The sequence below is a fragment of the Chaetodon trifascialis genome, chromosome 9 (assembly GCF_039877785.1).
Source record: "Chaetodon trifascialis isolate fChaTrf1 chromosome 9, fChaTrf1.hap1, whole genome shotgun sequence".
In the NCBI taxonomy this organism is placed as follows: domain Eukaryota; kingdom Metazoa; phylum Chordata; class Actinopteri; order Chaetodontiformes; family Chaetodontidae; genus Chaetodon; species Chaetodon trifascialis.
The window spans coordinates 28,273,946-28,290,327 of record NC_092064.1 but is presented as its reverse complement, the minus strand read 5'-3'; the positions used below and the strand labels follow the sequence as shown (position 1 = coordinate 28,290,327).

Genomic DNA, 16,382 nt, shown 5'->3' with positions numbered 1-16,382 from the left:
CAGTGTGCTGCAGGCCTTAAACAGCTGACCTGTGGTCTGTTTGGAGTGTCACAGGAGTCCAGTTTGGAATAAATTATGTCCCTCACATCACTTCACTGCTCAGCGTTTGGTTCAAGGCCAGAGAAGTTGATGACAGGAGAGCAGACAGCAGCCAGGACTGAACACCTTCTCCACCGTGTCGGAGTTTAAAGAAGGAACGAGACTTGATGTTCAGAGCTTCACTGAAGCTCCTGTGATGCTCATCAGACACGAGAACGCCACATCGCTGGATGGATAACGTGTTTTAAGATCCTTATCGTCTCAGAACAGCATGTGTTTACCTAAACAAAGACTCTGATGCTGAATGCTAGCGTTCGTATGGTCATGTGTGAACATTTACATGTTTAACTGCACATTAACATTTCTCACAATCAGGCCTGCAGGTATTAATTAAGCACATGTATGTATTAATGTTCAGTACTCACAATAAGATGAATTAAAGTGACCTGGGCACACAGAAGCAACTTGAAATGGATGATGAACCCATGAACTGACTTCTGTCATTGAGCTTCCTCATTACTGTAGTCCAGTATTGATAGATGCGTCAGGTCACATGACAGTTTAGTGATGTCACAGGTCAAAGTCAGACATGAAGCTGTGAACAGTTGCTGCCTCGTGGGGTCAGTGCACCTCAGCTTGTTCTGGTCCCGCTGCTGGTCCCTGAACCAGACCAGGAACAGCAACCAGTTGGACTGAGGCTTTGATGTTTCAGAGGTAGTCGTCCTCACTGGACGGCTCGTCCTCCTCATGGTTGTAGTTGTCGTGGTAACAGTAGCTGGGGCCTTCACCGGGGTCGTCGCTGCTAGCAGTCGAATCCTCCCCGGTGAGCTTTGACCCTTCGGAGCTAGCAGAAGGACTGCGGCTCATCCTCCACAGCTGGTGGGCAAAGGTCCGCCCCCAGCTGCAGTGCTGGCCAATAGGGCGCAAGAGCCGGATGAGCTCAGCGGCCTCCTGCCAGTAAGAAGTTCACTTGCTGTGGCCCCGCCCGGAGCGCTGCTTGTTCATGGTGGTCAGCATCTGACTGATGTAAGAGGTCAGCAGGTCGTCCATCTTGTAGCCCTGCAGGTGGAATGAAAACACACACACACACACACACAGAGCGCTCATGACATCAGTGCTGTGGACATTTACACTGGAAAAATTCATCACCTGCAGACAGCAGGTGTTCAAACCCTTTGCTCCTGGTTGTTCATGAGTCCCAGCTGTCACTCATTATTTTAATACCTGCTTTCATTTCAGGATTCACTGTGTGTGTGTGTGTGTGTGTGTGTGTGTGTGTGTGTGTGTGTGTGTGTGTGTGTGTGTGTATGTGTGTATGTGTGTATGTGTGTGTGGCTGCCACCCACCAGCGAGGTCTCACACAGCAGTTTGCTTCCTCTGACCAGGTTGCCGATGGTGATGTGGAAGTAGGTGTTCCCGCTGCTCCAGTTGGAGATCTTGGTGAAGGGGTGTGTGGTCAGGATGTCCTGCGTGCGCGCACACACACACACACACACACACACAGGGGACGTCAGCTGACACATGTAGCATCAGTGGGAAATGACAGTTTACTGTGCACACGTCCATCAGCAGAGCAGAACCTGTGACCTTTAACCTGAGGCAGGTGTTCCTCTACAAACAAACCTTTGTCTTTGGGTCGATGAGACTGACTCCGTGCTTGTTGATGGCAATCAGCAGGATCTCTGGGAAGTTGGGCTCTGTGGTTTGCTGAAGACAAAGACAGAGATCAGTGTGGTGTGACGTCAGAATATCACATCTCATCACTGTTACAGCAGTGACGATCCCTGCCTGATGCTTGACACGCAAAGATTTCTTCTCTGACCAATCAGAGGCCTGCATCTCTAACCGAGGCGAGAGGCCCTGCTGAAACATCCCGTCTGTTAATCCACAAAACTCTCCGTTGTTCAGCAGCTGACAGACAGACAGGAAGTGACAGGCTCAGGTGTGTTTACCTTGACCTCAAAGAAGGCGGAGCCAAAGGTTGGCCATTTGTAGATGATCTTCAGGAACATCAGTTTGGCCTCTTCTCTTGATTTACCCGCCTGCTTGTTGAAGTACGCCACCACAGACTGGAATCAGACAAAGAAACGTGTTCAGATGATGAAAACACAGAAATCACGTTAACGTCAGAGCGCCGCCTCCACAGCCGCCGCACACTCACTCAAAGACGGTTTATGTGGGGAAGGAAGCATCACCCCACTGCACATCTGCATGTTTCTGTAGTTCTTCACAGAGTAACACGTCTTCTACTGAAACCATCAGCTGATCACGTCCCAGTAAAACTCTCGTTCACAGCATAACAAAAACTAACTACCTACCCGTTTCCAGTCATCTGGGGACATCTGACGAATGAGATCCTGGGGAACCAGCTCCCGGAGCATCTTGGGAATTGTAGGAAAGTGGGATTTGTCGTCCTCAAACTTGACACGGTAGATGAGCGCTGCGAGCTGGAAAACCTCTTCTCGTGAACACTTGTGGTAACCACGCAAGTATTTAGGCAGCTCCTGATTAAAGGAAGAGGAAGAGCGCTGTTACTCACACAAAGGTACATTTTTATCACGAATACAACATGAATTATAAGTGCTGGAAACAAATCAACAGATCATACGTAGCAGACAAATTAAAATAAGCGTGTTGTCAGAGTTTCCTCGTGTTTCTTGGTATGAACGCTGACCTGGTAGTAGTGAAAGATGGAGTCAGCGAACGAGTCCTTCCCTGGAACTGTGTTGGTCCACAACTTCTTCATGAAGAACACCTGATAGGTCAGAGAGGGGACGATCCCTGCAGGGAGGGGGGATGTTAACAGCACAGTCATGATGTTTCAGCAGAACTGATCATCAGACCTTCATGGTAGAATTTAATACAGAACTGTTTGAGTTCGGTGTACCTCTGAGAACACCTGAGAGTGCAGGTGAGTGGAGACAGTTCAGCTTTAGTTCATAAAGAGAGGAAACCTCACAAACAGTGCAAACTTTCCACCAAAACTCAAGCCGACAGCATTTTTACTTCCAGACGCAGGTACGAACCATCTTTAGCTGGGCGGGACTTCTTGATCCAGTCCGTCAAATGTCTGACAAAGTCAAAGAAGAAATCTCCTTCTGGCACACTGATCACCTGCCGAACACACACACACACACACACACACACACACACACCAGCTTGGTGAAAGGTAATAACATAAAACAAATTGAAACTGAACCTCTAAAACAAAATTTTGGGTAGAAATTGATCAATCAGGAGGCTTTGGAAGCGAAGGCAGGGTCAACATTTTGTTCTGCTTCCCAGAGATGACCTTTGACCTCTGACCTTGTCTGAGATCTTGACGAAGAGGCTGAAGCCTTCAGGAGATTTGAGCAGCAGTCTGGTTGAGATGTTCTGGCAGAAGTCTTTTGCTTTGGTGCTGGACTCCACCTCAAACGCCTGCGGACACAAACAGTCTGTTTTTATAGGACAAGTGGACGTTCAGGTCATGGCTCAGGACAGATGTCTAACCAGAGGCGTGTCTTCCAGCTGTCTCACCTGCAGGTAGCAGCTCGTTGTACGTTTACACCTACCTCAGATTAGGACCTCAGAGCCAGACTACCTCCAGATGTGTCGGACAGATTCGGTCACGTTCTGATCACGACACCTTCCATTAACGTGTTTTTTCTTACCTGGATAACGTGTCCGGATGCGGATCACGTTTTAACACCATGGGTGGGGTTTTATATGCCAACAGGTGTGTTTCATACCTCGTCTGTATCATCAGGGAAGTAGACTTTATGGAAGATCTGGGTCGTCTTATGTTGGATGGCCTCCACTTCCACCAGATGAGGGGGGTACTTCCTGGATCCGTTTCTGTTCAGGCAGCCAGGAATCATGAATGAAGCGGTGAATCACAGTCTGGTGTGTGCAGTCAGAGCTCAGTGAAGTTTTACCGTAGAGCTTTGTGCAGCCTCTGCATGCAGTCTCCAGAGAGCGGGTGGTGCTTCTTGGACTGGAGGAAGCGCTGGATGTGCGGCAACAGAACGTTACTGGGAGGGAAGAGACCAGTACACAACCAGAGCAGCTCCCAGCCTTTCTCCTCACTGTACCTGCAGCAGCACAAAGCTCAGGTTCAGCCTCTCCACCTGATGCACCTCAGATGTCTGGACCCTGTACATGGACCCCTCCCTGCATCCACAGCTGTTCAATCTGCCCCCTGCTCCCACACTGCTGTTAATTATACCTCAGCAGCAGACTGATGGAAGTCTGATGTGACTCAGATGTGATATTAGATGTTATTCATTCAACGTGCAGCGATTAGAGTGATTACGTGTCAGTTTACACACTTGACGTGGTTGTCGGTGAGCTGCTTGATGATCTGACAGAAGATCTCGTCTTTCAGAGGTTCGGCCTTCAGCGCTCCTTCAAAGATCTGGTCTGTCAACTCGTTGACCGAGCGCGTCCTCTTGGACGGGTAGTCGCCCATGTACTTCATCATAGGTGGGACACACGTCAAGGAGTAAAGCGGCCTGGTTAGCACAATGAATGAATGAACATCTGGATGTGACACACACACACACACACACAGCTTTAGTTGATCGGCAGATGGGATCCTCAGAGGAGCTGGACCAAGCCGAACTGTACATCAGCTGATTAAAGGATATCTATGAAGGACATGCAGGCGTCCTGAGCCAGCTCCTCGTGGTTCACGACCTTCTTCAGCAGCGGCTGCTTGAGCGGCTCTCTGGTGCAGCTCCACATCTTGTCCTTCCCACGATTCTTCGTGACCATCACCCTGCTCAGGGTGTGTTTGGGAGGAGGCCTGGAGGGAGCAGACATGAAGCCATGTAAAAACACACAGCACACACCGAGCGAACGCACGACGTGAAGCCACACGTGGCGTCAGAGCGCAAAGTCTGTCACTAGTTGTTTATAATGTGAGTTGTTAAGAACTTCTGAATCTAACTGAAGGACGTTTCCAGATCAGACCTGCAGTCCTCGACACTGTGACGCCAAATCTGTGCGTCACCTGACATCACACCTGTGAAAGATCTGACTTAAAGGTAAACGAAGACCAAAAAGGGCCGAGAACTGATCCCTGAGCAGCTCCATGACTGACATGACTCGAGGAGAAGAGACGGGAAGAAAAGACCCAAAGTCCACGTGTGAGTGTACTCGTGTGTTTTGTGCTTGTGTTTTAACAATGTGTACATACCTGTGTGTGTGTGTGTGTGTGTGTGTGTTGTCTCTTACCTGAAGTAGTCGTAGGAGAACTCCTCCAGCGTGTAGGGTTTCAACCTGCCGTCGCTCTCCGGCAGGACGAGCTGCGAAACTCGAACCGACTCCTGGCGCTGGTCTGGTGTCATGGTTACCAGCGCCTGATTGGTCACAGGACATTACATCAGATTACATTCATCAAAAGAATCATGGAGGAGGAGGAGGAGGAGGAGGTCAGGGCTGTGAAGACGAGTCATAAAAGCTTTCTTCTCTCACCACGATCTCCTGCTGAGGCCGGGCCGTGGTGGGCAGGACATAGACGCAGTCAGCTGGGAAATCTCCTCTCTGATTGGTTCGTTCATTGATGCCATGTGCCCAGCCGGAGTTGAGGACCTGCTCGCCGGTGTCCTGGTCCAGCAGGATCAGGTCTCCCTTCAGGAAGCTCAGGAACGTGGACTCTTCCCCAGCTGTGGAAGGAGGAGCTGTACTGAGGTCTGATGATCAACGTTAAGGCCAAAACTACTGAAACACGTCAGTCCTGAAGGTAAAAACTGAAACAAATCCTTCTTCTGAGCTAACATGAGGTCTATGTCTCCTTCCTGTGTTCAGGACTTACTGGGGTTGGGGTTGTCCTGCAGCGCGACCACAAACTTGGACCTCTTCCTCAGGCCTTCCAGGAAGGTGACCACCAGGTCACGGATGTCCTCGGCGTTGTTGGAGGTGAAGGTGTACTCGTCTCCTTTGATGGTCGCCAAAGTGAAACTCTGGCTCTGCAACTTTCCTCCCCTGAAAGAACGAGTCCTCCACGTTACGCGACAGAGCGCTCTCCACAACGTCAGAAAGACGTTAGAAAAAAGTCAAATAATCAAGAACGCAGGAATGGAAACAGACGGAAATGTGGGAGGAAGCAGGAAGTGGATGGAGGAGGACTTCAGCAGGACTCACCTGCTGCTGGAAACCGCAGTGATTTCTGGGAAGGACAGCTCTAAGAGGACCTGCTCCTGCTCGTCCACAAAGTAAACCCCAGTCCAGTTGACGGCGACGATCAGGTCGTTTTTAGGCAGACTGGGACCTGAGAGAGAACAGAGGAAAGGCTTCACACCTGAAGGACTCAGTGTGATGGGCAGGAAAACACCTGGAGCCTGACGGTTCAGTCCAGGTTACAGATCTAACCTAACCCACACCTGAGGGAGCAGGGAAGACATCCAACCCTAACGTGACACTACAGGACGACTCTGGATGATCCTCTGCGCCTCGGTCACATGCTCAGGTGGAAAAGAGGTCGCAGACGCTCACCTGAGAACTTGAACGCCTCGTAGAAGCGAGAGAAGAGCAGAGGCCACTTATGGCGAGCGAAGTCCACCACCTCCTCCTTCACCTTCTGAGGGTCAAACCTCTTCTGGGTGTAGATGCCCTGTGGGACAGAGACAGAGACGCTTTCTTAAGCTTCAGAGCTGAAGACAAAGGACTAACTGTGAGGCGTCTTCATGTTCATTTCACTGAAAGTCCCTAAACTGACGACCTGCTGGTCCGACAGCTCATACCAGCTCTCAGGGCAGTCCATGAAGTGTTTTATGAGTTCTTTCAGCCTGGATCAAAACGATGGACAGACCGACCAGTTCAAACCAGCAGGAGACGTTAAAAACCTTTTTGTGAGCAGCCATGATGAAGTGAGCCCATTTCTCCACCGTCCTGGAGGTGCTGATCTCTCTGTCGGGGATGTAGGAAGGGATGAGGCTCAGCAGGCGCTCCAGAAGGATCTCTGAACCGTAGTCCACGTAGTACTGCTGAGAGGCCAGTTCTGCCAGGTCATCCTGCAGAGACAGAGACAGAGACAGAGACAGAGACAGAGACAGAGACGACTGAGAGACGCTCCTGGAAAACGTGAGGATTTGTTTTCTCTCATGTCTGTCACGTAAAGGCCAGAGAAAGGAGAGGGCACCCTGTCACAGCGGTATTCTCCAAACTTGACGCCCCTGACGGTTTGCTGGTAGATGAGGTTGGTGGCGACCTGGTCGTCAGCGGGGCAGTGCCACGGTGTGAAGATCTCCTTCCGGAAGAACAGCCTCCAGGGGGCGTTCCTCTCCTGGGCGCCCTGCTCCTTCGCATACTGCTCGCACTGCGACACGGCGTCCATCACATGGTCGTTCCCGCTGCCCAAAGAGGAGACCTGCAGGAGGAGGCGACACGTTTACTGCTGCTGCTGCCGTTCACGTCCCTTCACTCTGCTAAATGCTTTAAATATTTCCAGGAGGTGTGCGTGCGTGCGTGCGTGTGTGCGTGCGTGTGTGTGTGCGTCCACCTTGTCAAACAGCGCGATGTAGAGGGAGAACCCGAATCGGTCCCGCAGGTTGATTTTGTCGGACAGGGCGCTGCACAGCTCCTTGGCTGTGGTGGCCGAGTCCGTCAGCAGCGTCTTGGTGGTGCCGTCCATGAACGTCACCGGCAGCATGATGGGCTTCTTCGACTTGGTGGCCTGGAGGTAGATTTCAGAGCTTCAGTCGAGCTTCCGGCTGAAAAGCCTTTTTGTCTTTAGAGTCCATCTGAGACCTCTGAACAGTTTGTTACTAACAGGAGACGATGGCCGACGACTTCTGCAGCCTTTATCTGCTGTTCGTCAGCCATGTTTCTGATGCTGTTTCTGCGTCTGTGTCTTTCTGTGAATTGTTCAGCTTCGACTTGTATTAAAACATCCTGTGCAAACAAAGTTTCACTCTTTTTCTCACATTCTGGACTCTCAGCCTGTCATGTCTGCTGACGTCTCATTGGCTGCAGAGACAAATGCTTTCCCTCAATGAGTTTTCCCACAGCACCTCAACACAACATGGATCTGTCTTTGTTAGAAGATATCCAGCAGTCTGAAAATACAGAGTAGTCTGTCTGTGTGTGTGTGTGTGTGTGTGTGTGTGTGTGTGTGTGTGTGTGTGTGTGTGTGTGTGTGTGTGTGTGTGTGTGTGTGTGTGTTTGTGCGTGCACCTGCAGCTCCAGCCAGGATGGAGGCTGCGTCCTCGTGCCGTTGACGAACGTCCGTCTCAGCCTCTCCTCACAGTACGGAGCGTAACCCGGCGGCCCGCTGCTGATGAAGTTCCTCAGATACTGAAGGGAAATGAAGCAAAGCAAACAGGCTGGAGGTTCCACAAACACAAACAACAAACAGAAAGACAAAACGCGTTCGTCCCGGAGGCCTCGCTGTCTCACCTTGACGAACTTGTCTGAAGGGGCGAAGCAGCCGACGCACAGAGAGACGAGGATCCAGCCCCGAGCGTGGGAGCTCTTCGAGGGGTTCTGACTGAGCTGCTTACAGATCTGACAGTAGATCTCATCCCTGACGCACACACACACGCACACACACACACACACACACAGCAGGTCATATTAACACTCTGTGCTTACACAGACAAGCGTGTGTGTGCATGTGTGTGTGTGAGTACCTCAGGGCTGGTCTCAGGATCCCGTTGCCAATGATGAAGTGAAGCTTCTCCAGATTGGATGTCGGCCGGTCCTCCAGCATGCTGTTGCCGTGGAGACTGTACTCGCCATCATTCAGGCGCTTGGTGACCTGAAAAGCGTCACGCCGTCACTCTACAGCTGAAACATCACAAAGCAAACCAGCGTTCTACTCTTCTTCTTCTCTACGTCTCACCTCCTCCGTGATCTTGGACTTCTTCTTCAGGGTGAGCGACACCAGCTTGTGTCGGACGCTGTTCTTCTTGTGGCTGTCAGAGTGAGGCGTCTGGAGGCGGGACGAGACAGGACACGGCTCACAGACCAATCAGAGGCACTCATGTGAGCCACACACACACCATACACAACGAATGTGACTCTCAGACTGCAGTCAGAGACCCATCAGAGGTACAGGAAGTGACCCTCACCACCAAAACACTGCTCGTATTCAACATCAAACATCTGTCATCATCAGACGCGCCTGATGGCCACGATGGAACTCGCGTCCTAAACTTCTTCTACTTGTTTCTGAGGTTTGCTCACGTGTTTCCCATCAGATTCATCGAACCTATTACTGCACAGACTCGTCGTGATGTTTGTTTCAGCCTGATGAGCTCCGCCCGCTCAGAGGGATCAGAACAATCAGACAGCCATGAAAGGCTGCCTGTCCGTCACCGTTTAGGAGCAGCTTTCATTCATTAAAATGTTCACAAAGAGTTGAAGAAGAACGTCACACTGCAGAGGGTTCGAGTCCCGGGTCGTCAGAGTACGGATCAGTAACCAATCACAGACGAGCTGGAGATCAGCTGAGCGACAACAAAACAACTCGCGTGAATATTTCATCCAGATTCATAAAGAAAGCACCTGAAAACATGTAGCTCCAAATCAAACACACAAAGCATCGCATCCCAGCCTCCTCCTCCTCCTCCTCCTCCTCCTCCTCCTCCTCCTCCTCCTCCTCCTCCTCCTCCTCCTCCTCCTCACCTCGCCCTCGCCCTGCAGCGCCTGCAGCTCTCTCTTGTAGGTCTTCTTCCCCAGCGTCTCGTAGATTTTGGTCATGACGGGGATCTTCTCGCTCCCGTCGCTGATAGCCGTGTGGTACTTGGGCTCCGGCAGATCTCCCATGAACCTCAGCACCGTGATCCACACGGCCAGGGCGGCCTGAGGCGGGAACAGAGGGAACGCCGTTTACAGCTTCAGAAAGGTGCTTCAGCTTTCTGGGTGCCATGTTGTTGGAAATCAAAGAGAAATATTGAATCTTATTCTGACATTTTCAAATGTTTCATGGATGAACTGATGATGGAATGAAAGGATTTTCTGAGGTTTGTTTGTGTGTTTCAGGGCAGAGGAAGATGTTTACACACGAGCGTCTTTCAGAGAAACAGAAGACATCTGCAGAGGTCAAAGGTCACCCACCAGCTGGTCTCCCTCGTCGTCGTGGAACAGCAGCGGCTGCTTCAGAGGCCGTCGGACGTAGGTGTGCGTGGTGGTGCCCTGGAAGTAGGTGGCGGCAAACTTGGCGAATTTGTACTCCGATAAATCCTCCTCTTCATCGTCCTCAGGAAGAGGAAGAGCCTCGTCCAGATCCTCCTCCTGCAGCTCCCGATGGGTCCGCTCCAGGTCCTGCAGACGAGACCAGACCTCAGTGACCTGCAGACTCACAGGCGTGCTCTCGCTTCTGTAGGATGAGCTCGCCATGTTGCCCGCAATGTTTTACAGCGGCCCAGGAGAGGCGGGGCTTCAGCTGTGATCTCAGTGAGATCGAACACGGCAAGAGGAAACCCTTTGGTCTGCTCACCTCGAAGCCGGCGGGCGCTTGTCCCTCCTGGCCCGGGAAAGACGCCGTCGTCCCCAGGAAGCCGAACATCTTGTCCACCATGTCGGAGTCGTTGACGGGCTCCATGCGCGCCTTCTCCATCTGCTCCACCATCTCCTTCTTCCTCCGAGCCTCCTCCTTCTCCTTCTTCTCCCGCTCGGCGTCCTCTTTGGCCAGCTGGGCCAGACGCTCCTGAAACGAGGGCGTAAGAAGAAGAATGAAACCAAACCGTTTCCCATCAGCTGGAGCGACGCTCGGCGGAAGCAGGAGGAGAGGACTCGAGCGGCGAGGCTCTGAAGGCGTCTTTAAACATCGGCTGAACTCTCACCTGGTGTTTGCGCTCGGCCTCCGCCTTCGCTCTCTTCGCAGACATCTGATTCCTCAGTCTGGCCTCTTCGGCCAGGCGCATCTTCTCCGCCTCCAGCCGCCTGCGGTACTGAGAGGGAAGAGAAACGAGTTAAACCTGCTGAGGCAGCGAGCGTTCAGGAGACTCACGACCTCATCACATGTAGTTTAGCAGAACGTAGCAGAAATGAAAATAATGAGTACTTCAACAGTGTACTTCAGTCCTCTGTGTGTGTGTGTGTGTGTGTGTGTGTGTGTGTGTGTGTGTGTGTGTGTGTGTGTGTGTGTGTGTGTGCGTGTGCTCACCTCTCCCTTCAGCCTCTTGTACAGCCGGCGAGCGATCATCCCTCTGGTGTAGGCCTGGATGGTGATGACGGCCCACAGCCGGTGTCTGAACGCCCGGCGTACCAGGAAGCCCCGACAGCGCCCCTGGAAGCACGTGATTCGCTGACGGGCCACGTGATACGACGCGCACAGCTTCCTGGAACGAACCAGAGCCTGAAGGCGAGAGAAGCCGGCTCGCATCTGAGAAAAAGACAAGAAGAGGAAGATTTGTTTTCACCGTTTCTGGTAACATTTCTTTAACGACACTTGTTTACACTCTTCTGTGATCTGATTGGTTGTGCGCAGTGTGCGTGCGATGTGGGTGTAAAGCACAGAGATGCTGCTCACGGCGCCGTAGTTCTTCCGACACTGATACCCTCTCCACGTCTTCTGGATCAACACGGCCGACTTCCTCATCCTCAGGAAGTTCGATCTGATGGCGGGAAAATGAAAAATCAGGAACGACTGTTAGTGTGAAAGTTTCAGTTTTCCTGAATCTTTCCACAGAAAAAACGCGTCGTCAGCAGACTGCAGTCAGGTTTTAAGGCCCACCTGTCCTTGAAACCTCGAACCACCTTCTGAATGAGGATGACCTTGTCCGTGATGGCCTTATCTCTCTCGATCTCCAGCAGCATGTCGTGGTGATCCTACACAGCAGGGGGACGACCAATAAACAACAAGTAAACAACAAACAAAGCTAAGCTAACAGCCGCTAGCTGCTCTGAGAGGCACAGCAGTGGTTTGAGCTTAGCATCCAGTTAGCGCTCTACGCTAAGCACAGTGTGTCTGCTTCTGTCTCTGATCCGTCCGTCCTGTCAGGGAAGCGTGTCCACTGGCCGGCCTTCACCCCCCTGCACTTTCTACTTCCTGTTCAGCTTCCTGTCCGGCCGGCAGAGACCAGCCTGACGTCCTGAAGACATTTGTGTGAAAACACCTGAATGATCGGTTTAGAACAAAGCGGCTGTGACAGAGAAAAGCTCAAAGCTGAAGCAACAATCCACTTTTCAACGATCTGTATCTGGACACGTTTCCAAAACTATTCCAACTGCGTGTGTGCAGGACTCACACACTGAAAACACACAACCATCATCAGCTGATGTTTTCATGTGACCTCTGCGGGAGGAAGAGACCCTGTCACCGTGGCAACCAGCAAACGGATGTGCCTTACCAGTGACTTTTGACCTCTGGACAACATCTGTCCTCACCAGGCAGGAAACCACAGCACGCACATACACACACGCTCTCTACACACACACACACACACACACACACACACACACACACACACACACACACACACACATAGATAGATACACACACATGCGCACGCACACACAGCGGAGAAGCAAAACACAGTGTTTCCTGTCATGTGAGGTGGAAACAGTCGCAGCAGAGCTTCACTGCTGATGTCATCATGACAACATGGAGCAGACTGTTTACGGTGGAAACTTTCACCTTCAGTCAACAGCTGATGGACAGAAGTTAGAAAACCAGCAGTCATGATCTGATGTTCATTAAAGCTCAACGTTTAAATAATCATCTTCTCCAGACAGACATCTTCTGTTTCATCTCATCGTTCATCTCAGCGCCGCCTCGTTAACGCACCTTGAGGAAGATCTTGGTCTTTCCCATCTGCCAGTCATCGTCTCTGCCGAGCACAGCCTCTGCGATCCTCTGACAGGTTCCCCTCAGGTCCTCCTGATGGTGGAGGGAGACCACGTCAAACCAGAGTCTGCAGACAGCTGACAGCTCTGCAACACGCTGAGCTAAATGCTAACGTCAGCACGATGATAAAGAATGAGTTTCAGATTCCACTAAATCACCAAACTTTCAGGGCCGACTCAAACTCCTATATTCAGGCTACACTACACCTGCATACACACACACACACACACACACACACACACACACACACACACACAACTGTAGTCACACTCTACCTGTTTGTACGCCGGTTTGACGCCCGGCATCAGCACCCGGTAGCGGTCGACGAACTCCACAAAGGTGTAGCGGATGGGATATCCCGCACGGCGGATGCGAATGGTCTCCATCATTCCAGAGTACCTCAGCTGACGCACACACAGCTCCCTGTCAAACAGCTGCAGGCAGACACAGCTCAGCCTTAATTCACCTTTACCACAAACACGTCATCACTTTCCATCTGTCAGCAGGAACGACGAAATAACAAAGAAGCACCACGAGCAGATCAAATCACGTTACCACGTCGCGAAAAACGGCTTTAACACTTTAACTCTGATGTTTTTAAACCCTTTAAATCCTGTTACTGTCTGAGTTTTCAGCTCTGTCTGCTTTGACGTACGCCTGTCACATCTGCCTCGCTCTGACAGCCGTACGTACGTCTGTGCATGAAGTCACTTCAGACTGTTTTCAGCTGCATTCACGTTCGTTCATCTTTCCCACAGGACTCGTTCTTCATATTGAGATGAAAAGCTTTGCTCGCCGTCGGTCTGGTGAACAGACAGATACTCACCATGGGCTTCTTGTACTCGTTGGGTTTGATGCAGCGGACGAAGAACGGCTGGCAGACGCTCAGAGTCCTCATCAGCAGCTCCAGAGATCTTTTAAACTGACTGCTGAGCGTCGGCGAACGCTTCCTGGTCTCTGCCCCCTACACACACACACACACACACACACACACACACACACACACACACACACACAGAAAGTGTCAGAAACAATAAGACCTCTTCTCTCTCCCTGACCTTTGACCCTTTTCCTCTCTTTAAATAGAAAAGTCTGTCTGGCTGACTTTGCAGGTTCGGTCAAACAGAAAAATCACTATTTTTGAAGCAGAAATGAGAAACATTTTGTGGTTTAAACTTCTTATTTGTGCGGATTTGATGCTCTTGTTTACATGAATGATGGTCAAATACAACAGGCAGTCTGAATAACGTTACATCTCTGTGGCTGAGGGAAATTATTATCATTTTTCATGATTTTCTGACATGTTACAGACAAAACACTGATGGATTAATCCAGAAAATTACCTGCAGAGTAATACAACTGAAAACCACTGCTAACTGACCTGAAATACTGCTAATTAAACATAATGCGGGGGCTGTCTGTGTTTGAACTGTCTGTTTTTGTCAGTCCTAATACCATCACATTAATGTCAAGAACAGAATTTAGTGTGAAAGTTGAGAAAATATTTTAGAAACGTTCTTTGAATTTGTGGGAAGTTTGCTAATCTTACCAGGAATTAGACGCTTCCACGCTGTTCTTCCAGCACAGACAGCTAACTCACTGTTAGCTTCGTGTCCCATCAGAGCTGCTTTATTTACACTAAATGTGTGTAAGAGAGACTGTTTAACTCATGAATAATTATAAAATAAGATATTTGCTTTAGCCAGTAGTTCCCTTGTGTACTGAAGCTAATTTCTTCAGCAGCAACAGCCTCGTTAGCGTCGCTGGTTAGCTTCATCTGACAAATCCGATCCTCAAGGTTGAAGATCCTGGTGTTACAACACATGCTGTTACCGGTTAAAATCTGTGCCCTGACCATCTCTGCGACACCCAGCCCCACCCTGACTCCTCAGGGACTGTGTCAAGACCGAAATTTACTATCAAAGGCTGAATCTCACGTAACGTCTTCGCAACTAGCTAAGCTAACTAGCTAGCTAACTAACGTACACAAATCAAGTCAAAGGCGCGATATTTCACAACTGCCCCGCTCTGTCTTTCCGGCAAAGTTTGCCAACCTATTTAATTTATTTGTATCTATCTAAGTATGAACGCCTCCACCGTGACAATGCCTTCGAGCAGATTATCCCTCTGTCGTCGTCGGTAATTTCATTTTGAAAGTGTTCGCCGGAAGAGTTTGTGTGGCGTTGTGTCTGTCTTTACAACCCAGGTAATGACTATCACGAGTGTTGTTAGAAAGCTGCCCTCCAGTGGTCACAGTGAGGAACTGCTAAACTACAATGACTTCATGGTGTCATCAATAATCATAATTAACATTAATGTGTACAAGTCACTCTTAGCGTCATTTGCTTGGAATTAGTATTAGTAAAATGTTTACTGATAAAGAATTGTTATAAATAAAGTTTTCTGGTGTGGAGAGTATGCTGCATGTCCGCCTCACGCTAGTGGGGCTCACGGTTGACATGATTCCGTGTGGAATCACAAGTGTTTGCTGCCCTCCAGTGGTCACAATGAAGAACTAAATCAACATGATGCGTCAAGTTGGACATGATAAAATCAAAGCAATACTCACACTTCCGGCAGGCGCTGTCAAAATAAAAATACAACATAACCGGGAATTGATAAACAGAAATGATCGTGGCAATTAAAAATCTGTGGATTATTCTTTTAAGTCTTATCTACATTTACTTCATAATGATAATTTTAAGGTTCAAAAAAAAAAAACTCGTCTACTGTTTAGTGGAGGGTTATTTTAATTATGCAAATTAATCGTGCTTCTTGTGATATGAAATTTCAACTATTTCAGACTGCAGAAACACTGTTTCAGAAAACGATCATTCGTTTAATCCCATTAGTGATCAATAAACACAATCATTTATGATCAATCTTTAACAGTAAACCCACTGTTTACAGTTAAATTGGGTGATGGATTTATTTTGAAAGCACCAGCCGGAAGTATTATCATTGTCATATTATCATGTCATACTGGACGCGTCGTCTTGATGTAGTTCCCCCTTATGACCACTAGAGGGCTGTATATACCGGTCAACCTACAACGTTCCTCTCCGCCAGCAGGCAGACGTGTAACACATTCTCCACACCAGAAAACTGTAACAAAACAATGATTTATGAATACATCTTTTAATAATACTGATTATACTGATGTAGTCTGTAATAATTACACTAATAGTGACTCGTACACATTCATGTGTTCATGTGTTATTCGCAATTATTACCACATATTATTGTAGAATTGCAGTTCCTGACTGTGGCCACTGGAGGGCAGTAAACACTGCTGATTCAGTTTGAACCAAATGAAGGCAGACATGACAGCAAAGTGAGCGCACCAGAAAAATGCTGACACACAATGGTTTATGTGTGCTCTTTGTGAAGTGCTGCCTTTGTGAATATTTTGTTCTGGACTATTTACATGCAAGACACGATGGACAGAATATTAGAAATCTCATCAGTTTGTTTTTATGATTTTATTGTGAAAGTCCTCAGCAGAAGTGTTGCTATATTATAGTGTCTGTTTTGACTCTTTGGGGGAATCACAATTGATGTGACGGTT

At 49.4% G+C, this 16,382-nt stretch overlaps 1 protein-coding gene across 1 annotated transcript in view; it reads right to left on the bottom strand.

The window, feature by feature from the left end:
* Window positions 1–626: 626 nt before the first annotated feature.
* The window catches only part of LOC139336070 (unconventional myosin-VIIa), a 32,946-nt gene continuing 17,190 nt past the window's right edge, over window positions 627–16,382 (bottom strand). Inside the window, exons 17-50 of the mRNA XM_070969944.1 lie at window positions 13,641–13,778; window positions 13,090–13,248; window positions 12,755–12,847; window positions 11,702–11,796; window positions 11,498–11,582; window positions 11,132–11,350; window positions 10,809–10,916; window positions 10,463–10,672; window positions 10,081–10,287; window positions 9,649–9,825; window positions 8,864–8,953; window positions 8,652–8,779; window positions 8,419–8,545; window positions 8,197–8,316; window positions 7,523–7,696; window positions 7,163–7,390; window positions 6,867–7,034; window positions 6,517–6,634; window positions 6,166–6,292; window positions 5,837–6,006; window positions 5,497–5,687; window positions 5,257–5,381; window positions 4,668–4,825; window positions 4,350–4,503; window positions 3,957–4,112; window positions 3,771–3,876; window positions 3,346–3,459; window positions 3,066–3,153; window positions 2,714–2,820; window positions 2,358–2,543; window positions 1,992–2,108; window positions 1,663–1,746; window positions 1,386–1,505; window positions 627–1,098 (exon numbers count right to left, since the gene is read on the bottom strand). Of these exons, the coding sequence (XP_070826045.1) occupies window positions 1,006–1,098; window positions 1,386–1,505; window positions 1,663–1,746; window positions 1,992–2,108; window positions 2,358–2,543; window positions 2,714–2,820; window positions 3,066–3,153; window positions 3,346–3,459; window positions 3,771–3,876; window positions 3,957–4,112; window positions 4,350–4,503; window positions 4,668–4,825; window positions 5,257–5,381; window positions 5,497–5,687; window positions 5,837–6,006; window positions 6,166–6,292; window positions 6,517–6,634; window positions 6,867–7,034; window positions 7,163–7,390; window positions 7,523–7,696; window positions 8,197–8,316; window positions 8,419–8,545; window positions 8,652–8,779; window positions 8,864–8,953; window positions 9,649–9,825; window positions 10,081–10,287; window positions 10,463–10,672; window positions 10,809–10,916; window positions 11,132–11,350; window positions 11,498–11,582; window positions 11,702–11,796; window positions 12,755–12,847; window positions 13,090–13,248; window positions 13,641–13,778 (4,740 nt within the window). The 3' untranslated portion in view covers window positions 627–1,005. The remainder of the gene's footprint in view (window positions 1,099–1,385; window positions 1,506–1,662; window positions 1,747–1,991; window positions 2,109–2,357; window positions 2,544–2,713; window positions 2,821–3,065; window positions 3,154–3,345; window positions 3,460–3,770; window positions 3,877–3,956; window positions 4,113–4,349; window positions 4,504–4,667; window positions 4,826–5,256; window positions 5,382–5,496; window positions 5,688–5,836; window positions 6,007–6,165; window positions 6,293–6,516; window positions 6,635–6,866; window positions 7,035–7,162; window positions 7,391–7,522; window positions 7,697–8,196; window positions 8,317–8,418; window positions 8,546–8,651; window positions 8,780–8,863; window positions 8,954–9,648; window positions 9,826–10,080; window positions 10,288–10,462; window positions 10,673–10,808; window positions 10,917–11,131; window positions 11,351–11,497; window positions 11,583–11,701; window positions 11,797–12,754; window positions 12,848–13,089; window positions 13,249–13,640; window positions 13,779–16,382) is intronic.